The sequence below is a fragment of the Zonotrichia albicollis genome, chromosome 1 (assembly GCF_047830755.1).
Source record: "Zonotrichia albicollis isolate bZonAlb1 chromosome 1, bZonAlb1.hap1, whole genome shotgun sequence".
Taxonomy (NCBI): Eukaryota; Metazoa; Chordata; class Aves; order Passeriformes; family Passerellidae; genus Zonotrichia; species Zonotrichia albicollis.
The window spans coordinates 60,629,720-60,653,576 of record NC_133819.1 but is presented as its reverse complement, the minus strand read 5'-3'; the positions used below and the strand labels follow the sequence as shown (position 1 = coordinate 60,653,576).

Genomic DNA, 23,857 nt, shown 5'->3' with positions numbered 1-23,857 from the left:
CTAAGCTGCTGCTGTCTCTGAGATGTCACACAACAAGCAAGGAGATAAATGTATAGCTTTTTCTGACCAGCTTTGGTTTCAGCAAGATGTGTTTTCATTTACATGTAGTCACCCAGGACATAAAAGCCAATCTCTAAATGAGTATTGGAAAGAAATCTTATAAAAGCTTTTTTCTAGGGTTTGGTAATATTCCTTAAACTGTTTAGAGCAATTGTTTCTCAGTCTACCAAAGCAGATATAACAACACTGCCAGGTTTGATATTCTGACCTGAAGTATGCCTTTATCAAAATTAAGATAGGACAAAGGTAGTTCTCAGTGTATGGAGATTTAAATAGAGGAAGCGTGCTTCTTCTGTTAAATCATGAACAAGACTAGTCAATTCTGATATTTCTGATTGATCACCTGCTCCAATGAGCCGGTGGTAATTGTGGTAGAGAGCGGTGAAATCTGCCTTGGAAATGTTTGAGACAAAGGGGTATTGGACACTTGCATAAATGCATTGTGTTACTCTAAAAATTGAGTCAGAAATTTGAAAGGAGAAAAAAGTGCTCTAATGCTGAAGAAAAAAAAAACCAGATGAGACAGAATGTGAAAGACAAGTTCTTCTGAGGTTACTCAGAAGAAATGGGACTGAGTTACATCACTGAGTTACATTCTCCCTTAAATTTTATGTACTGAGGGACAACTTAACCTGATTCAGACAGCTTGTCCTTCCAGTGACATCTTTGTAATTTTTTTGTTTCAAAGCAACTTAAATTCAGCCCAAATCTCTTAATACAGACTGTGTCTATTGTAGGAAAGTTTAATTGTTCACAGGTATTGTGCCCTCTCAAAAGCATGCTGAAATACTTGGTGGCTTCTTTGAAGACATGAGTGGCAATATCTTGCTCTTCAGTTAACTGTACCTAAGCATTTGGCTGGTAGGAATAAACATTAAAAAAGCTTTTCAGTTCACTGAGGAAAAAAAGTGAAATGAAAAGTTTTCATATACAGAAGAAAAAATTAAGATCAAAACTAAGTTTAAAATTATTAGACTTTTCCAGATTAGGAAAAATATTTGTGATGTCAAGCTAAGTGGATTCTTTTATGTGCAGTAAAGTCATGGTGCAAGCCATAGTTGCTTATAGCTATGAGAGTGACCTGAAAAGTCATTTGCTGCTGGGGAGGCAGTGTTCTGTTCCCCATGTCAGCAGAGGATTGCTTCCCTGCAAAGAACCCCAGGGCAAACCTCTTCCAACTACTTGCTTTTTTGCCTTACCTAAGGCCAGAACTTTTCATAAATAATGGTCAGTAACAGAATAAAAACACATTCTTTCTCTGAAGGGTAGCTGTAGATCATGCTCTTACTCACTGGCCCTTAACTTACATTGTTGGAGCCTTTTCTGGAATTTTGACATGGATATTTTCAGTAGTCTGAATTGAAGAATCATTGCATTTAGCAGCCACAGAGCTCCTATGTATGCAGGAGTGTCGTTGTTTTAGAGCTGCTGCAAGCAAAGGAAGAGAGGGCTCCACACTTGCTGCCTCCAATGGTCTCAGGCTGTCTCCTCTCCATCCCAGCCATGAGCTGATGGGCAGGAAAGTTGGAGTTTAAATGCTGTTCTTGTTTTTAAGTGGTTCTCATTGAGTCTGTCCTCCTGGATAGGTGAATAACTGTATTCTGGTAACACAGGTATTATTAATTTTTTTTTATCTTAGACTTCACCCTTTGAAAAAAATTACAATGAAGATTTACAGGCCTATTGCTATTTAACAATCTTTTGGCAAAGGATTTCTTTTGAAAACAGAATAAAAGAAAGGAAGATTAGAGTTATGGATGCCTTTATATAATTGGAAAAAGCCATAGCTTCCAGGCTCCAGTGATGTCCCTGACTCAGAAAGGCTTTGGATAAATGATTGTATTATCTCTCTTGAGACATTTTCTCTTTAGAGTCTTTGAATTAAAAAATTGTTAATATTAAAATCAGTAACTTCTAGTTCATGTGAATTTAATTTAAATTTCACAAATTAGTGGTTAGGAATGGGCTTTTTCCTCTTTCCAGCACCAGTGAAGTGTTACCAATTTAATGAAAGAAAGCAATTTTCATTATACTAATAATCAGAGAATCATATAATGGTTTGGATTGGAAGGGACTTAGATGATCTTGTTCCAATTTCCCTGCTGTGTCCAGGAGCACCTTCCACTAGATCAGGTTGTGCTGAGCCCCATCCAACCTGGCCTTGAACACCTCCAGGGCTATGGCAACCACAGCTTCTCTGGGCTGTTCCAGTGATTCACCATCCTCACAGGGAAGAATTCCTCCTGATATCTAATCTAAATCTCTCCTCTTTCAGCTGAAAGCCGTTCCCCTTGTTCCATAACAAAATTTATGTTTTAGAAAGACTTTGGAATCCTTAAGTCAGCACTCGAGGCACCCTAATTATCAAGGAAGGATTGCACCTTGTGTTTCTTTTAGCAGTTTCACATATTTGTTCTAGGCATCTGAAGAATGCTTACAAGGTTTCTACTCAAATCTAGACATTGCTCTCCAGGTGGGAAATTCAAAATTTTAAATGGCATTATTTGAAGAATCAATCCCATTCAATCATAAGCAAGGATACTTGATTGTTATTAGTGCTTTTTAATAACAATATTGGTATGCAATCTCTAAGTGATATTTTATTTTATTCCGAAGTATTAATTGCAGTAGTAAAGCTCAAATATAGTGAATTGTGCAGCTGTAGTTGCAGTTACCTTGCCTTTTCATTTGCAGAGGTTAAGTGGTCACATTATCAGAGGCAGTGGGTTGTGGTTTTTTCCCTTCAGATCTGCCTTTTAGGAGCACAGTTGATTGCCCAGGGCTGCAATTAAAACTTGTGATGGCATTGTAGCCAGTGCTGTCAGCAGCACTGGGAACTTCAGCTATCGGGGCTGCACTGCCTCTCCATTTCCCATCAGGGTTCCTGTGCAGCCTCCAGGGGTTGCGGTGGAGCTCCTTGTAAGTAAGTTCCACATGGTGGTTTTAAATTGCTGGTTTTCAAGTTTGAGCATAGCAGCTATGCTCAGCATCGAGCCAAGGCTTTTTCTTCTCACATAATTGCTTTTCATCCCAAAACTGGAAGGTTATTACCAGGAGCTGCTAATATTTCTATGTGCAGTTTGATAACAGTAGGTGAAAATAATTCCAGACCACAAGTGCCAGGAAGCACAAGTTACAGGTTTGGTTTTGCTCTCATTCTAAAGGCCTGACTTGGAATATAAATGAAAAATCTTTAGTTTACTGCCTAAACTAAAAAAAGCTACCCATGGTTAGTGCCCCTTCATAGAGGAAAAAGGCAATCACCTCCCACTCAAAAATATACCATAAAGTATTTAGAAAAGCAAAATGTATTTTAAATGATACTTTTTGAGTATGAAGCTTTCTTATTCTGAAACTCCAGCTGCTGAGGAACAAAGCAGTAATGTCTTTAATTAATACTTTTCTATTACAAAAAGACAGTCAGATGTTGTAGTGTTTCCTTAATTGCAAATGAAGAAGCTACTGGTAAATATCACTGGGGGTGTCTTTTTGTTGAAAGGTAGCTACAAAAATGATTATGAATACAAATATAGTAAGTGATAAAAATTGCAAAGAAAAACACATTCCCTTATTTTGAAACTATTTGGATATTCTGAAAGCTTGTCATAAAACCATTTTACACCATTAAAGCCAGATTCTTTGTTAAATTTATTCACAGAGTAAATAACTGCTGATACATGATCATTAATGCAAATTCACTTGACTTCAAGTATTTTTTCTTATTCTAGGAAAGGTTTGTTCTGTTTTGAAATTTCAATTAACTCTGTCTTTATGTACTACTATATTCTTTACACTTCGATTTTGCTTTTTTGCTGTTTGGCTTCACTAGAAATTAAGACTATTTTATAGATACATTGTTGAACTCAGCTGTTTTTATCAAGGGTACAATGGAACACATACATAAAAACTAGATTAATGCTGTGTTCAATAGAAGATAGCATTCAAATAGGCAGCTATCACAGAAACTTCACTCTGACATATAAAGTTGCATAATTAGCACCTGATCTTGCTTAAGTTTGTCATGTGGGTAACGTGTATTATGCTGTTTAGCACAGAACCAGTGGGATTTGAAATTAAGGGACTGCCTGTGAAAGTTAAGTGAACCAGCACTTCACTTTCTGCCTTCTGCTCGTGCAGGGGCTCTGCCAGTTCTGTCGTGGCCTTTCGCTCTTCCTTGCCGTGTTGTGCTGCTTTTGTGTCCAGCAGTTAAACTTTCCAAGTCAATTGCACAAATATCAGCTCTTCTGTCCCTCTCCTGATAAACCTTTCCTTGCTTTACCAAATGCCTGGTGTACACTTAGAGGAGCTTGAGGAAAGAGGGGACAAGCATTTGTGACTGTGCCACAATAATGATTTGTCAAGTGATTGAGTGCGCTGTCTAGAAAGCACAGTTGTGTGACCTCTTGCAAGCTGGGTTATGGGAATATAACTGCACCTGCTTTAGAGTTATCAGTGCTGTATTCATTCCTGCAAATTACTGTAGAGTGTGGAGTTAATAAACTTCTGCAGTATTATTTACATTTCTTTTGCTGCAGACAGCAGTTTTGTTTTCACCCCTCAGCACTGGAAGGTTTGCAAGTTCAGTGCACAGCTCCAGAAAGATGGAGCCACCACTCTCTCTAGTTTGATTTACAATCTAATACCCCCATTCACTGTTAATTTCTCATGCTCAGAAGTGCTGCTTGGTTTGTAATTTTGTCCTTTTTTCTACCTCTGTCTTCTCATTTTGCTGCTCTTTTAAAGTTTCTAAAGTCAGTTAACTGGTTTCTGTACCAGAAAGCAATAGTTAGGGACAAAGCAGAGGGGAATGTTGGAAGGGAGCCAGGGGTAAAGATTACAGGATCATTTTAGAGTTATTTTTTGACTTTATATACCACGGGGGGAATATAAGGTACATATTGAAACCTTTTGACACATTCAAATGGCAGACTATATTATTTTTTGCCAGTTCTTCCTAAAATAAAATACATTCAACACAATCTCAAATACACGCTCAGGATGTGCAGGTTTTATGCTGAAATGGATTTGAGTTTTAGCTGTACTTAATGTCAATACTAATTGCTTGCATTGCTTACAATGAGCAGACGTTTTTGTGGCAGTAGAAATAGACCTAAAGAACTCCTTGTAAATACTTGGTAGGTTTTTTGTTTGTTTTTTTTTTTTTTCTATTTCTCCCTTAACTTACACAATCAGTTGAAGCAAAAGTCTTTTTGGAAAGACTGGTGGGGAGGGGCAGAAATGTGTACTGGAGCACAAAATTTACTGCTCTTTATCAAGCCTATTCTTTTTGTAGATTTTTTTCCATACCAGTAAAGAGGTGTTTCAGACAATTGTACCACCTTTGAGATCTTTTAAGCAGTTCCAAGTGTTACCTGTCTAAGGTAGCTTCTCAGTTCTAATAGAACTTATATGCCAAAGCACTTGCTAAGTTTAAGCACAAGAATTAAAGGTTATTCACAGCTCCTTTTTGTTTTTGAATATGTAGTTTGCATTACTGTGTATGTAGTTGTTACTTTAGTTGTTACTTCCGAAAAATGTATAGTTCTCTGCCATATTCATAAAGCTGTATCAAAACATTGCCTGTAACTTAATTTAAGGAAAAATTGAAGTTACTCATAGCAATTTATTTTTTGGTGTTTTTCTTGGAGTCTTAATTCATTTTAAATGTATAAACTCAGCTTCTGGAATAAAAACATTTTTGGCTGATCTTGCTGGTTAGTGCTATGGAAGGCTTTGACTTCCCTTTTAGCAAAGCTTAATGTACTTTTCAGCTCTTAATTGGAGAATGAGACTAAAAATCTCATTGCTTTTTGGTCTTTATACTTTGCATGAGTGCATGCTCTGCTCCTCCTAAATGAGAAATAAAATGTCTTTGTCACATGAGGACTTTTACTGGCTTTTATAATTGAATGTTTAAGAGTTGCCAGGCTTTTGATTCTCTTGCTGAATTAAACAACTTCATCTTCAAGGGATGAATCATTTTTCTTTTTCAATGTTAATTATTGTTGCTGGGTTATAAAAGTCTATTTAAAAGGTAGCTGCTATGGGCACTAAAGCAGTAAACATCTCTTCACTGTATCTTACCAGTAAGATTTAGAATTAGCTGGCATAATCTTCTGAAGTGTTATATGTTGCATTTATATTAATCATAAAATCCAATCACACAAGCTGAAGCTATAGTTGGCTCTTGGTACATCTGTATCTGTCATGTTCTGAATCAGGTTAAAAATTTCCTCTGTTCTTTGAACTTTGTTATTTATTCAAAATTCAGGTGCATATATATATATATATATACATATACATATATATATTCAAGTATAGATAGATAGTTGATGTTTAGATACGAATGAAGTTTTTTTGCCTGTTAACTTGTTCAAGTGTCATGGGCTGAAATCTCACTGCCTCAATGAAAATACTGTTTGTTTTCCACTTCTTTTTAGAATTGTAGAAGATGATGATGTAACACTTATATTTTTCAGTACATTTGCAATTTAGCCAATAATTAAATAGGAATTCATGTTTAGGTGCCTTTCTAGAGATTTGTAGGGACTATCCCACATCATTTTCATATGCAATGATTTTTTTTTTTAATTCAATGTATTTCTGTGAAACGGCATATATTTGTGTACAACTAATTCTAGTAATTCTAGTATTAAATGGCATTTCAGATTTCAAACAAATAATGTTATCATTGTACAGGATGAAAGAAAAACAGACATGACAATAACTGGACTGCTAGTCTGTCAAAACTGTTCACACAAAGTATATTTTAAAATACTATCAAACTTCAGTTTGAGAGAGGCATCTGTAATACTGAATGTCTATCAGCCTAACTTTATCCTTTGAAAACCTTAACATATTTTGTAGTGAGAACATAGTTTTAAACATAAGACTTTCTGGAGAAGTATTGCTTTTGGAATGAAGGACTGTAATTTTTAATGTTAAAGACTTGCAGGAAAGGAGCTGTTAGAGCTGTGGATCTGTGCTGTGGATCTGTGCTGTCGATCACTGGCCATGTCAGCTACCCGGAGAGTCTTCTACCAAATCCTTACAGGCAGGGTCATCCTGCCATCCCATCCCAAACCATAACGCTTGAAACACTTGAGACTTCCGCTGCGTTCTGTACATGCAGGAAATTCCCCATCTGTGTACTTCACATTCTTCTCCTTGGTTCACCATTGGCTTATCTCTAGCACTGCTTTCAGTCTCTCTGATTTAATTTAATTGCATTCCATGGTTCTTGTTTGCAATGCATACCATAATTTCTGTTCGTAGGAAAAATGTTTTTGGACTAATATTATTGGATTTGACCCAGCAATTCCTACAGTTTATACCTGAAACTGCCATCTGGATTTAGATGTGCTGAACTGGTTTGCATATGCTTTTAATGAGCTAAACAAGGAAATTAAAGGTCCATTTATGAATGGCCAAATATAAATTACTTTCTTACAGCTTTCTTTAAGATTTTGGGATTATATGTATAAAAGCAGCAAATAAACAGCATAAAAATTTTCAGTCCATTTTCATATGCAGATATTTTTCTCCTTGATAAAGCTGATGTGGATTAGTGAGAACAAAGAGTAGTAGTGAAGCATAATTTCTGTTGAGATAAGCTGCTTCTAGGAAAAATTCTTTAACATCAGTAGAAAAATGCTCACACGTAGCTTACTTCCATGTCTCCTACCAGTCACAAAAATTGAGAGACTGGGAGGATCTTCACCTGTATTTTCTTATGTTTTTATCTCTTTCTGAAGGTTGAATGCTAACTCAGAGATTATAACCTTTTGAAGCTCATTAGGGTGGCTCATGAGTATGATTTGCTTTTAGTGATGGTTTCAGCAAAGCCAGACCTGTCTAGCAAGTTCATAGGTTTTTAGAGGATTATCAAATCCTATGGTAATATTTCAAAAGTAAAAGACAATTATTTAACAAAATATGTAAACCTTTTGATAGATTTGTCCTTATTAATTAGCACAATCAGGCAGTCGAGTTAAACTGGGTTTTTACTTTCTGTTTCATTTATACTGTATTATATAGAAATTGACTTCCTTACCATTATATATGTATCAAGGAATACCTGTAAATGTAAGAGTTCTTACAGGAGATTTTAATATGCCTTGCCCAAGTGATTCTATATGTTATAATAATATAAAATGTATCTAGTAGAAAGTATGCATCAGTATGTTACAATAGTATAAATCATCTATCTCTTTAATTTCAGAAGACAGCACTTTTTTTTAATAGTTTCTTGTGTGACTTTCATGTGTGTGAGTTTATCTACCTTAAGCTAAGCATAGAATCAATGTAGTTTATTGGAATAAAATGTTGCTAGAGTTGTTACAGTAGCTGTGTTGAAGACCTTGGGGTTTAATTTAAATTTTGACAGAGAAGGCCAAGGAAACTTGAAGCAAATTCTTAATAATGATTTAAGAGTGATCCAATGATTATGAAAGATTAATACCGAGTTGTCTCCTGGAAGATAAACTGACTCCTCCACTCTTTGGCAGGTGGATGACATCTTAGGAGAAGGCAGTGACGAAAGTGACACTGAAAAAAAAAAGCCAGAAGAGGAAGGTGAAAAACCTCAGACTAGTGCAACAGAGACTCTAGGAAGGAAGGCAGATCAGAGACCTGGATCATCATCGTCGTCGTCAAGTGAAAGAAGTTTAACAGGCAGTGTACCCAGGTATGAATTTTTCAAATGTAAGAAGTGTTCATGATGTTCCATTGTGGTTTTGCTATTCAGCATGCTTTCTTACAATCTGGTGTTTTCCATCTGATGTTAAATTATATGTAGGTAACTTTTTCTCCTAAGTGTCTGAATCTGTCATGTTTTGGGATTTATTTTAGGAAGTGGTCCTAGTAAATGTCTTATTAAGAACCAGTGTATCACCTGTTCAGAAAGAACTGAAGGCAACTGAACTGCACTTCTTTTAAAGTTGTCTCAATGCTGTGTCAGATATAGACCCATGTCCTCTGCAATGTTACTTTAAGTAAAATAAAGCATGGTTTGTAAAGCTCTGCTTTTTTTTGTCCTGAATTTTTGACACAGTTTTATGTTGGCCATTCATAACAATGAGGTTGTTAGGATGCTTTTCTACTTGGAAATTTAAACTTGCTAGTCTCTTATTCAAAACTGATTTTAGTGTCCCAGCATTGACTGTTGGATAATGACTATCAACCAAGTTGCTAGTATACTAGAACTTAATAGGCTAAGTGCTTATGTTAAATATGTTAATGAATGGTTCTCAATTTGCAGCCTGTTAATACTTTTTAAGCTTAACAATTTAGACCAAGCAATATAAGATTTTAATTTAGAATTGCAAGGGTCATCATCTTGTACTATAGGGTGCTGAAAGTGAAAACATGACTCAGATGTGTGTTGTAGTTCCTTTCTGCTCTCTAACCAAACTCAATTCCCAACCATAAGACTTTAGGCTCTAACACTTTTTCCTTAATAAGGATAAGTAGAAGGTTGTAAGGAACTCACATTATTTTAACTTTTCTGAGCTTTGTTCTAGCACACAAAGAAGGTATGAGAGAAACTGCAAAAACTGCCACAGAATGTGATATATAGATGTTTATATGGTGAGATTTTGAGTGAGGTAGTAATGTTGCTGTGTGGTGGCCTTATTGTAGAAAGAGCTACAGGAGAAACTTGCATTTTAGTTTTATCATGGATATTTCTAATCATTGAACTTCTTTAGAAAAAAGTCTGCAGGTTTAGAGAATGTGATTTGCTTCAAATGGATAGAAGAAAAATTTTCTCCCTAACGAAGTTTGAAAGAGGAAAGACAAGCAAATTATGAATGTTTTAGAACACAGTTTGAAGCAGCAAGGCATGTCACTGTTAAGTCATCCTAATACTGTGATGTTTCATTGTGTGAAAGACATACCAGTTTTTGGAAACCAAAAGGAAGAAAGAGTCACATTAAGGAATATTGCTAAATAACTATTCCCCAAGTATGGTGTAAAAAGATAGAGCAAGTGCATTTGTAATTATGTTTTATTCCGTATACAGAAAGGTTTTTAAATAAGCTTGGCAGTACTTCTTTACTCAGAAACTATATAGACATAGTAATGTTCTTGATGGGATAAAGTCTTTGAGCAGCTTCTTAAGTAACTTTTCTATTCTTTCCACCTCTTAAGAGTTTTCTTGTCAGTTTGCTATATTGTGTTCAGTACTGAGCTTGATAGGCATGCTGGAAAACATACAAAGTGCTGGTTCAGATGCTGACCCAGTGTCTACTAAGCAGGAAATTCTGCTTGACAAGAAAGGAGCCCGTCATTCCAATTGCATTTTAAGTTTGAAGGTTTAAACTGATGTTTTCATGTTCAGTAAGTTTATGTGCTAAAAAGGTACTGTATAAGAGGGGAAACTCAAGAACAGTCTCTGAAAAACAAGATAAACAAGAAACAGTCCACATATGATCCAATACTCCTATGATCTGGCTCAGCTCATTCCTATTAGAGATGAGGCCTGCAGAGACTGTAGGTTTCTGCTGCTCCTCTACACTTTTCCAGTAGTTACTGACACTGGAGCCATAACACTTAAAAAAAAAACTAGCGCTTACATTTATTGTTAGTCTTCAGTCTTGAAACTTACAGAATACCATGATCATTTCTCTGATTTGTGCCACTTCTGAAATTCTCAAGCATGGAGGAAAAAATAATCTTTGAGAAAACTGATAGCTCCTACTGGAAGGGAAATGAAGCCTTTCTCCTGAATCCATTTAAAATTCATAATCAAGGAAAATTGAGCTCAGAAGCTCAGAAATCCCACAACTATATTTTCTGTGCCCATTTACTAGAATTTTAAGGGAAACAGTGATATTTTGAATCCTAAGTGTTTTCTTTCAAATAGAATAGTACTTCCTTAGAACAGCCACTCTTCTAGAAGACAAAAATTATAGTTTTCCTTTCCTTCTTACTGATAGAAAAGACTGCTGCAAACTCCAGTGCAAAATTTTGTTGATGACATCTTTTATCCCAGTTGAATGAATATATTCATTGTCACTGTAACTTTATTCCAGTTTTTTAAATAGATTTAATTTAAGGGGACTGACTGCTAAAGAAAAGGGGATCAAAATTTCTGTATGTGGTCAATGCTTGGATGTTCAAGAAGACATTTAACCTTAACCTAAAGTGAGCAAATCATAAAGTAAACAATTGCTTGTGTTTGCAGGTAGTTGAAAGTGTTGTTTGTCTGAAGAAAATTCAAATTCACTTTGCTCTTACTGGTAGAACTTCTCCTACATAATTGTTTCAAACTTGTCATCTGAATTCTGTGGTGTGTCATTATTCTAAACTACTTACTTACATTTCTGGAGCCATGCATAATAGTGAGGTCCTTTTGAAAAATCTCTTGTTCAGACTCCCCCAGTAAGAAGCAGAGTCCATTATTGGAATTGGCCAGAACTAGAGGATCTCTTCATTTCTAGAACTGCACTGTGGTTTTGGCCGTGGGCCTGCCGTGTCAGTGGCCATGGGATTACGGAGGAACATGTCTCATTTTAAAGACTGTTCCCTCAAAGTCTATTCCGTATAGATTCGTGTTGCAGAGGCAGCACTTCAGTTAAGCATTGGTGAGTGAGGTTGAATCTTGCAGCTTGTTCGGGGGGATAAGATCTCTGCATAGAATTACAATTGCTGGAAAACTACAGAAAGCAAATACGGCCCGTTTATTGATTTTGCCAATGAGATAATGAATCCCAAATCAATCAAACTATGTTTGGTAGGAAGAGCAGCTCATTGTTGTTCCTTGATGTAATTTGGTAAATAAATGCAGTTTTCCTACTTGAGTGTATTCAATGCATTTTAATGAGCATCTCGCTCTATTTCAGAGAGATCCAATGTATCTCCTTAACAAAGCAGGAAACCCACTCAGCCTTTAAAGAGAATGTATAATCATTGAGTAGGGAAAAAAATAGCCCTAAACTCTGCAAAGACATCCTTGACAGGCAACCACCTCCTCTCCCAGTTGTGGGAAAGACTGATTTGCTTTAAGAATTTCAGTAATAGGAGGCATTTGTCAGCTGGAAGCTGCTTCTCTTAAGGTGAGGCAAATTAAGGAAGTTCAACACAGATGATGTGATGGCTCCAATTTTATAGATTATTGCACTTGCAAAGTTTCAAATTTTGTTTGAGTCTGTTTCACAGAAAACAGCCAGAATTTGTCTCCCATTATTAATTTCCTGTAAATTCAGCATTCTAAATTAAATGTCTGAGAGAAGAAAACATCCTTCAGGTAATAAGACAGTGTGATGAATATTTTTATACATAACCAAATTCTGACTGATTTTTGCAAGGTTGTTACAGGTACTTTTTTCTTGGGTTTAAAACTTAACTTATGTGGGTAATACAACACCTGGATTGGCCAGCATGTTCCAAGTCTGTACAGTACTCTTGTGATTCAATGGCTATTCAGAGGGATGTTTTGAGATGTTAGGAGCTGAAACTTTCACCAACTTTATTTTTCCCAAAACTAGTGATTGCATTCAAACTCCAAAGTAGAAATTTTTCTTGATTCCTTTTGGTATATTTTTTTCCTTGGCATAACAATTGTTCTCATAGTTACTGCAAGCTGAGAGTATGTCTAAATGACTGAATTCCCTTATATTTGTAACAGTTTGGAAGTAAACAGACTCTTTGATGTAGTCCATGTAAGCAATTAAAAAATTACTGTAGTTTCAGTGAAGTTTTCTTTCCCAGAAGCAATGGTGAAACACTCCAGACTGAAATCCAGGATCAGCTTCTAAAGAGGAGCGCTTCTGTTGGCAGCACATCTTGCTGTTTTCACATGATCCAGCTGTTCTACAAAATTTCAATGTCATTCCTGTTTGGAAGTGATTTTGATGAAGACTTTAAAATAGAAGAGGATTCTGAGCATACAAGGCATAATTTGCTTCTGTACTTATATATTAAAAATAAGTTTTCATATAGGAATGTTTTTATTTGAAAGAGCTCTTGTTACACAAAATTTCCACATGAGAATATCAGTACTGAGGTAATAACAGCTTTTTGAAGCTATTTGAATTAACTTTTTTTTTTCCTACAAAGGTAGGGGGTTTTTTCAAGTGTGCATAGTCCCAAGTACTCTACCCTCAGCTACATTGAATCAACGTGCTTTCAGTTTGCCAGCTAGAAAATTGTAGGTCCAGGTTCTAGAGGATTGAATAAATGGAAACAAGTGCTGAATCTCAGTTGATAGTTTCTGTATCAGGGGTGTGCCTTTTTCAGGCCCTCTTGAAAATTGTCCAAATGTCCTGAAAACCAGGAGTCCTTCAGGTGTAATCTTTATCTGATAGGCTTAAGATCTGATTAGTGACCACCTCCAAAGCTTCATTAGGGTAGCTTTAGGCAACTGAGGTACTTCCCATCACCTTTTAACCACATTCTTTGGGTTACTAAGACATTGGTTTTTTGACAGTGGTGCTTTTGTTTTCTGTGTTCTGTTTAGGTTGATTATCTGCTTTTTTTTGTCTTTGTCTCACATATGTGTGGTAAAATTGACCTTTCCTGATTTGTCTTTCTGAACCTGTCATTTTATCCCTTCCTCTCCTCGGAGAAAAAGTAGTTGGAGATAGGTTGTTTTGCTGACTTGAACTTTCTGCATCTGTTAAATCCCACCCTTTGGATCTTATCTTCTTTACAAAGCACAGAAGATGGTTTTATGTGCCAAGGATGTTTGTGCTTGGAAAGTGTAGTTACAGACCATGCTTTGTTTCATTTAAGTAGCTTTCCGTCATGAAAACTAGATTTGATTGAAGTGAAATAGTATCCAAGCTCTTAAGTAATTCCTTCCCTATAGCAATCTTTTTCATAAACCTTCGGTAAATACTGGGGAGTTGTTCTGAGTGTGTCTTTACTCATTGATTTGTGGACCTTTAGCTGAAACCTGAAAATTAAGAGGTTTTTAAATCAGAAAAGTTTAACAGTATTAGAATGTAATTGCAGATATCTAGAGAAGTCACTGACAAACTCAACTGTTCCAATATCATATTGGATGCATCTTACAATTACCAGTGGAAAATTTAAAAATACGCTAGAAGGATTTGGGAACTGGAAATGTTCCTATTCAAACTGTGTGCCAACATGTTTTTGTTTATCGCCCCAGTTATTATCTTTAGATCACTTTTTTTTAAAGATGCCAATCATATCACTTGGCTGTAAACACACTTCTAAAAATTGTCATTCTTATACTATGGCATCACAAATGTTATATATAATGAGTAGTGCTTCATTTGCAAGTGAAGTAACAGAGATTGCTGGGACAGTCTTTCTTTTGAAGGAGTATTTGAAGGCTTTTACAATAGAGAACACAAGCATTCAGATGGCAATGATAGAGAAAGTCCTGTAACAGTGCCACTAGAAGACAGAGATTTTTCCTCTCACTAATGAGGTTAAGCATCATTGGAATTTCTTATAAAATGCTGAGTTACTCGGTAATTAATTTAAAACTATTACACAATATAGTTTTCAAGCTCTCTGATAAGAGAAACTGCTTGCCTTTTTTTTTCTTCTTATTACAGCAGATGAGGGATCCAGCATGACTTCTGCCCTGAAGAGGCTGTCAGCTGCAGGCAGTGCTTGTCTGTATGTTTTCTCAGACCAAAGGGCAGGTCAAAGAGTCAGGTTTTTTCCACCATGTGAAATAATTTAAGTGGAAAACTACTTTTTATGTCTGTAGCCACCAGAAGAACTGTGAGGCCTGTTTGTTACTTGTGGCTCAAAAAGCAAGTTACTGTGCTGGCCACTTGCTGGTCTTTGGCGTCTCCTCATATAAAAAGTTATCAGCCATCTTCTATTCAAGAGTAGAATTGTTGTGGGCAAGTCAGTTTGTCAAGTGAGGGGAAAGGAGTGCATCCTGTGGAGAGGGAGTGCGGAATTCTTCTTATGCTGGTGTTTCTCCGCTGGGGAGATGCCTGCCCTCTAAAACAGCTGTGAAACAGTTTATTTGCATCTTAACATTTGCTCTCCAGTGAGGCTTGCCATGCTCACTGAAGAGAGTTAACAGTATGAAGGATCTCTAACTCCTTAGGTGCCTTCCAGCTGGTCAGACAGTGTTCAGCCTTCAGCTATTTATAGAGTATTGTTCACTTCTGTTTAAAGTCTGCTTTTGTTCTGGAGATTTTTTCTTCTGTGAGCAGAAAGGAGTACAAGGAACGCACAGATTTGGTCAAAGTCACAAGGGATTCTCTCTTTAGGTCTACATTTCAGGTCACTTAAGGCTTTAAATGTGTTCCATTCTGTTTCAAAGCTACAGCACCAATTGTCTTTCCTTAACATTTCAAGGAATCTTTTTGAATTTAAGATTGACTCATCCAACTCACTTATACACAATATTTGAAATAATGGCATTTGCAAAATGGCAGTAATATTCTGTTTGTTTACTGTGTCAGAACTGGATAATATGTCTTTGTTGGATGCATTACAGGAGTTTGTTCAGATGCATGTTGTTGGATGCTTCTTAAATAGCTTTTCACAAAGGATTCAAAATTCCATTGCCATGAAAGGATCATACAAAATTTGCTCTGCTTCCTAGGAAGTCTTTACTAATGGAAAGGTCTCTGTAGATTTTTAATGCAAAAATGTGATTTTCAAGTTTTTTTCTCTATATTCAATTTAATTAAATCTGCATTCTGCTATAATGGATGCACTGTAAAATTAGGGCTTGTGGGTTTTCCTCCTTCTCCAAAAGTATGAGGTGTATCTAAGGCATGTTAAGCCTGGAAGCCTAACTTTAAATCATATGGGAATAATTGGGTTGGAAAATGCATGTATGAGAGTTATTTCATGGTTTTGTGGCATTGGTGTCAGGAGAAGGTGAAGATGTAGACAGATGTTCTACACCCTTGTAAATGCACAGTAGGGTAGAAAGATGTTAGAAGTTACTGGCAGGTAGGTGCGCTCTAAGGAAAATAAATGTGTGGTGCTATTTTCAGTACACTTTTATTTGATAGTAGAGAGGACAAAAAAGTCGGACATGCTTAACTAAAAAAACTAAAATTGATAGTTTAAACTAAAATTGATAGTTTAAACTACTCCCCTAAAACTAAATTGATAGTTTAGGGGAATATTACATTTCTGTTTTAAAACAAAAAATAATTGATTTCTACAAATAAAAGGGTATCTGGGAGATCCCTCACAAGAGGGAACACTGTTAGACAGGGAGGTTGCCACTATTTTTTTCGGAAAATGGAATGGAATTCTCAAATACAAGTAAAAAAACCTCCTAGTTGATGAAAATTGTTTTTCTTCTTCATTCGATATTCTGTGCTATCTGATAGAGTGGACTGTTCCCAGGGGGATGGTTGAGATAAAATCTATATAAATTTGTTAGGTTTTTGATGAGAAATTATCTTTCCATTTATATCTTAAACTTCCACATCTGGTCTGTGTGTCCTTTACTTTTAGATTTTGTGTTTAATTTTCTTCTGTTGGTGTGCTAGAGGAGCTTTTTATTTTATTAATTTAAATGAATTAGGCTTTATTATCTCATATAGAAAAATTTCTCTGGACAAGTCTAATAGCTTAAACATCATCAAGCATAGTTAGAACTACTCTAGCTGTTCAGAAAACAATTAGCAAAAGCATAAAATAAATGGATATATTATTTATTTCAGATTTCATCAGAGGTTAATCAGAGAGGAAACTAGGATATTTAGTGGCAAATGTTTGAAAGCCCAAATGTGAGAAATGAAGGAGTTTCTGTGTACAAAGTAAGTAGTACTTGGCCAAGAAGCAAATGGTAGCAGTGAGGGTTCCTGTGCTACTTGGAGGTTGTATCTCCTGCAGTGTTTTAGCCCAGGTGAGGAGTGTGCCTTTGAAGCAGTGCTTTGGTGTGGCTCCCAAAGGGATCTCAGGGTTCACCATTTCCTTTAGGTCAGTGTAATCTGGGGTTTCACTCTAAGAGCTTGCTGTGAACCAGCCACTAATGTACCTTCCATCCAGAGAATGAGCTGAGAGGTTGTCCAGAGTAAATCCCTATTTGTGCCTTAATCAGCTGTAAGGCCCATGTGCATGGATGCCAAATGTATTGTCTCAGTGTATACAGTGTCATCAGGACAAAAGTTTAAAAGTCACTGGAATTACTCTGTTTAAACTTTTATATGCTTACAGAGTTGGATTCCCTTTTTTATCTCTTTTGATATTCATGCATCTAGACAGTGAACACAATTTTGCAGTTATTTCTTGAGCATTTAAATGTTGGGTCATTGCAATACGCTATTTTAAAATTTCAAGTGGTTAAATTGCTTAAATTATAAGCACAGCACTGATAAATGGTAAAAACAGCTGTATAAGCAATGAATGCATGGCTCAGTTTCTTTATGAAAGCACTTAAGTAGATGAGTCATTCATATCTTCAAGCTTGTTAATGATTTTAATGGCCTAAAGTTTCAAACTGTTACTGAAAATATATCTACTACAGCTTCACTTAGGTTGCAGACTAAATTACAGTTGTGTTTCCAGCTGCTTATTAGTCTTGTTGGTAAACAGAGTGCATCCAGTTGTCAAGAAGACTAAGAAAAATACTTGAGAAAAGGAATCTGAATATTCAGTATGTAAGGGAAAGTTTGCCTCCTGTTTTTTTCAGAGAAGTCTTCTCTGCAATTTTGCAGTTAGCTTTACTCCTCTAATGTTGTCTGTAACACTCTAATGTCATCCAGTTACACTGAAAAATTACAATTTATATTAGAAAGTGTTTTCTTGGCTACGTATATAAATTGCATTTGCAGCCTGCAAGACTTGGAAGTGACGAGTCCATTCTTCTGATTAGGAAGACTTACCTAGGAAAGTAAGCAGTTCAACAGCTTAATTATCTGTAATGTGTGCAAACAATTTCTTACATACTCAGGGAGGAACCTAATAGGCACTTGTACCATCTTCAGCTTTAGATACATGAGCTGCTGCTGCATTGAGAAAATCAGAAATTGTATGTGATTCATGTATTCACTCTGTTCTTAGTAGAGTCTTAGTCATGAATTACCATAATCTCTGTTTTCAATGGTCATGTGGTGTGTTCTTGCTTGAAATTGTGTTTTATCCACATACAGAAAGGTAGGCACAAAACCAGATACATTCAGATGAACTGGAGGAAGTTGTAGAAAGCAAGCCTCTGGGATTCTGTAGAGTTTTTTTCCGGAGTAGCCCCTGAGAAATTACTCCTTTTTCAGAATTTTGCAAGGAACCCTCTTCCCAAATTCATAATGAGACAGATGACACTCTGAAAACTCTTCCAGCCACAGGAATCTGTTCCTATTTTCTGTTTTTTCCACTGTTTTCTAGTATCATGAGTTGTCTAGGGAGAGGGAATTCAAATTTTGAGCAGATTTGCAGAGATAGATCACTTAATGTCTTGTCTTTATAATGTATAGCCTGGGCTTGTTCAGCTATGGCCCTTTTTCCCCCGAGAGCTCATGTGTCAGTATGTAAAATACCTGGGAAGTCAATGGATTGGGTTTTGAGGCAATGGAGAATGAAAATTATGGGAAAGTAGATCTCATTATAGCAGGTCTGCCCATCTCTGTGTTCTAGTGCTGTGGCAGTGGAGGCAGGACCAGCATGCTGCTGGGTTTTTTTCTAGAAGTTTTGGAATGTATTTGGGTGAAAGATGAGGAGAACAGCCAAGAGTAATGGAGTACCAGATGTGTCTCCTCAAGTTCTTCTGGCCCTCAGATGAATGCGCAGGTGTTCAGCACTGGGAGCAACTACCATAACAGAGAAGAAGAATAATTTCATATTGCTGCAGGCCTAATCTAGCATTTGTTCTGCATCAGGTTCTTCACATGATCACAAAGTTTCTGGTGTTTGATGGCTTCTCTGATCTTGGAGAAGCATGTGCTACTTGTGTAAGACAGGAGTTCTCAAAAGAGCTAGAGAGGCAGGGCAGTAGTGCTGCCGGTTTTAGTATCTCCAAGGATGAAGCCTCAACAGCCTCTCTGGATAAGCTGTGCCAGTGCTTAATCACCATCACAGTGAGAAACTATTCCCTGATGTTTAGAGGGAACTTAGGTATTTCAGTTTGTGCCTGTTGCCTCTTGTCCTGTCACTGGACACCACTGAGAAGAACCTGGCTCCATTTTCTTTACATTATCCAGTCAGGATTTTGTACATGTTCATTAGATCCACACTTCACTCCATCAGGAGTCTCTGAGGATCCTGAGACACATAACCGAAGGCCTTAGTGAAGTACCCTCTGCTTTTCCCTCATTTACCAAGCCAGTGATTTCATTGTAGAAGCATATCAGGTTGGTCAGTCAGTTTCCCCCTGATGAACCTATGTTCAGCACTACTGATCACTTTGTCCCTCATGTGCCTAGAAATGGTTTCTTGGATCAGTTGCTCTTTCACCTTCCCAGGGACTGAGGTGAGGCTCACCTTCCCTCAGTCCAGCTCCTGTTCAAGGTAGGAGTGATATTTGCATTCCTGCAGTCATCAGGCACATTTCTCAACCACCCTAATCTCTTAAAGACTGAGAGTGGCCTCCCAATAACATCGCTCACCTCCCTTGGCACTTGTGGGTGCATCCCATCAGGGGCTATGGAGTCAGATATGACCCATTTGCTTAAGAGTCCTTCCCTGTGCTGTTCCTCTTCCTTGCTGGAGTCTTTCACCATCTTCTCTGGCCTCTGAAGGTTTATCTTGCTAGTAAAGAAAGACTGAGGCAAAAGAGACCCTGTTACCTCAGCCTTTTCTGTGTCTGTGTCACTGGCTCTCCTGTCCCATTCAGCAGCAGGCTCATATTTTCCAATTTCCATATTTTTCCATTTCATACTTACGGTACAAGATCTTCCTGCTGTCTTTGACTGCATCAGCATCTCAGGGTCATTGCAGCTAAGGCTGCCTTCAGCCTTCCCACCTCCATGCCTCTGCCTCATTCATGCCTGAGGTCCAGCAGAGCAGCTGTCCTCCCTGGCTTCTCTGTTGCTTGGGATCAGCACTGTGCAGGGCTGTGGCAGAAAGGCTGAGGCCATACTGTGCCCTGAAGGAATGGAAATACCTGAGTAATGTAAGAGCTGGATACATACTAATGGACACTGAAATGCTGGAGGTGAACTTGTATAAACTCAGGTCCAGCACCTCCAAGCAGCACAACTTCCACACCAACAGCTTCTTTTGAATAGCTTGTACACCCTCCAGAACTAAGGATGGGATGCTTCGAGTGTGCTGTTTCTCTGAAGGGCTTGTTTTGAGTGTATTTTCCATTATTCCACTGCTTTTGCACCCATCTGGGAAAGTTATGTGGAGTTGCAGTACATAAAGGTGGGTCTTGCAGTGCCCTAGCTTCTATCAGTGGGTCTAAATTTTGCTTGCAGTCTCCTGCAATGTGCTCATGTTGCACCTGATAATACTCAAATAACATGAGTTTTCTGTTGTCAAGAATAACCCAGCTTATCCTGTGAGACTGGCCTGATCTTTGTACATCTTGCTGGGAAGAAAGGAAGAGAAATAATCCTCCCCCACAAAGTCTTGTTGCCCCTGTTTTGTACAGGTGTAAAAATAAGGAGCATTTTTTGTAATAATAGTTTTCTGTAAAAATATTTGATACAAAGCTGGCTATTAAAAGCTGTTCTCACTAAAAATAACTTTCTCTAGATACTATTGACACATTGCATCAAAGTATGGAAGAAAGAAGGAGAAATACCATGTTCTCAGTGGAAAGGCTCATCTTCCAAAAGAGTTCAACAACAGTGACATAAACTGTAACATGTCTTGAAAGTTTTCCTTCACTGTACCAATTAAAACAACTTTGATAATTGGTGTCATCTCCTGCAGAGTTGTGGCATTGCTAAATCTTTTTACATTAAAAAATAACCCTTCAAACTGTTCCTATTGCCTGTGTTTGTGAAGTTCTCCTTTCAGCGTTTCATGGATTTAACCTCTTTCACTGCTCATAAAGGAAAATATATGAACTTTTAAGATGATGCTTTATAGCAGGAGCTTAGAGCACAAGTATAAAATTGATATTAAAGTGTAATAGCTATGACATCTATATTGCTTATCCAGGGAATGTCTTTTTTTCCAGCAAAACACTTTGCAATTCTTTTGAGTTGAGGAACCCTTCTCCATTTCATCACTTTTCCATTTCTACATGGCTGGATGTCTTAGAAAAAAGGCATGTTTTTCTTGTGAGGATGAGGCGAATTTGAGTTAAGGAAGGTAGAAATTTTAGGGAAACTAATAGAAAAGATGTTAAATGTCAGGGATGATACCTTGATGTAAGGAATTGGATATTTCTTGGGGGTCAGAGCAAAGACAACCCAGCTAAATCAAATCCTAAAGACAGTAGAGAAGAAAATATGCTCTTGTAAATCAAAATGAGGTGCTTTGGGTGTAAAGCACCACATACCTTGCATGGCAAAGTCATCACTGGATTTTCTTGCTGCTGTGGTGCACTGTGAACAGTTCAACCTTTCCAGGGACAATAGAATGATTGCATTTTCTTTCAGGTATGTCTTTCAGTGACTCCCAGTCTGGAGGAAGAGAATTTTCTGAATCACACTGTTTGAATGTCTTAAGAGTTTAGGTATAGGAATGCCTTTTGTAGATATTCTGTCAGTTACTGCTGCTGGTAGTGTTTTACAACTCTGTAATTGGTTAGACTTCCCATTATCTGAAGCCATTCTTCTAAATTAATATGCCATAGTATCTTTCTATAAATAAAAATGTGAATGAATAATTCCCATGGGCTGGCTGAGGCTTTTATAGTCTCTTGAATGCTTATTCAACATCATCTCTCTTCTCTCATCACCTGCTTCAACATCATCTGTCTTCTTTTTTTCCTTAGACTTCAGAAAGTTGTTGTCAGTTTCCATTATATAAGAGCTTTTAAATAATCTTAAGATTTCTGACAGGACAATTGATAAAACCCTATCTTGATTTTAAAAAGAAACTGTCAAGTCTATTACACCCTTCAGATGGCTTCCTTTTAGAAATCAAAATATGGCACATGTGTATGTTTATGTATATATCAACTGTCCTTCCTGTCTGGAGATCATAAAATACCACAAGACTTGAAACTCTTCATTTGTTCAGCAGCAGGGACAAAAGGCTGTGTTCCACAAGCAAAAAAATGCAAATTACAATCTCTATAAGAAGAAATTTTAAGTGACTGCTGTCTTATATATGTTTTAAAGATAAAGCATTTTTAAAGCAATAATTTTCATACTGGAAGTTACATCTGTTGATCTAAAGAGATCAGCTTTTAATGATATAAATATTCATAGATTCCTTTTGTCTTACACAGTTACTTATAAAAATTTAAAAGGGGGTGGAAATGGGCAACTCTCCCCAAAACCTAGACATCAGTGCTGAGGGATAAGCCTGGGTGAAATGGAAAGATCTCTGCAGTTCAACCTGGGCAGTTTTGCCCTGAAGATTCATCAATGAATCTTGTAGGAAAATGACTGTGTATTCTTATTAAAGTATATTTTATTTGTATATTTTTTGTGCACCTATCTAATGCTTTAGAAAAGTATTAGGAATATTATTAAAATCAGGAGATGTGAGAAAGGTATGCTGTGTGATTAGGCAAGCTTCATGCTTGCAGCTCCATTTGGGAAGCTTGCACTGTTTTAATTTTCTTCATTCTCATTCTTGATGGTGACATTTATGAGATTAAACAACAATGTTGACAGCCTCTAGCCTTAGGTTTCTTTAGAAATTGTATGATTCTGTGAGGGAAATTAAAGCTATAAGCAATTGCATTAGGAAAAATCACAGAAGGACATTGTTCACTTCATTGCTGCTTTTGACAAGTTCAGAAATACTTGGAGTTCCTGCAAAGGTCTCATATAATATCTGTTAAAGAGGAACAGGCATTTTGGAAAGCCTCAGATCATTAACTGGATAAGGAAAAAAAAATCACAGGAGAGAGCTGAGAGTGTGAACTTTCACACATCTAGACTATTAACTGCAGCTAAAATTAACCAAAGTGCTGGTTCACATTTCAATCATGAGACTTCAGTCTTGGTCTTGTATTTCTCTATATTTCCTACAAGGAGCAAATGCACAGCTTGTACATGTTTGCTCAAAGTGTCAAGCTGCTAAATTTCCATTGCAGGGGTTTTTTTTCCTTTTTTTAAAATGGAGATTCTTACTCTCCCAAAGGCTTTTAGAAAGTCAACTGCACAGTCTAAAAGTTCTCAGGTCCAACCAAGCAAATCTTGGCACAAAATCAGTGTGCACTGTGAGAGCCTGGGTTGATCCCAAGGTGTCCCTTTAAGGTATAGCTGGGCCTTTCCCACAGTCCTGAAATGACCAGAGTTGTGGTTATGCCTATTATCTCCATGTCAGCTGTCCTAAGAGAGCTGGCTCTGCTCACAGCTGCAGCAGCAGAATGGAGCACATCCAGAGTGCTGCTGACTTGTTGCCTGGTCAGTGGTGCTGATCTTGTCCTTGATAATTATCACAATATTATCACAAATACCTGGGGTTTTTTCATAAGTCTTATAAAGCAGGTGCCATAGCTGAAGTTCAGTAGGACTGAATGACTTTTGCTGATTTCTCCTAGGATGAGTCTTTTTTAGAAAGAATATCTGAGCTATTTTTCTTGTACAATGTTCCTAAAAAACTTGAATAGATTGTTTTCAGTAACATTTATATCCACAAAACATAAGATTTTTTTCACATCAAGTCTATCAAATATAAACAGCAGTTGAATTTTTTAACCTTCTTTCCTTTTTGTAAGAGATTTTTTCCAAAGCATTTTTCTATGGTTATATGTTCCTTTTTCTGGCAAGTTCCTTTAGCATTTCATGGTATGAGTGAGGTGTTCACCACTTAATCTGTCACC

General features: G+C 37.0%; 1 protein-coding gene across 1 annotated transcript in view; it reads left to right on the top strand.

The window, feature by feature from the left end:
* The window catches only part of CTDP1 (CTD phosphatase subunit 1), a 96,452-nt gene that overhangs the window by 58,855 nt on the left and 13,740 nt on the right, over positions 1–23,857 (top strand). Inside the window, exon 12 of the mRNA XM_074542418.1 lies at positions 8,568–8,746. Coding sequence (XP_074398519.1) covers positions 8,568–8,746 — 179 coding nt within the window. The remainder of the gene's footprint in view (positions 1–8,567; positions 8,747–23,857) is intronic.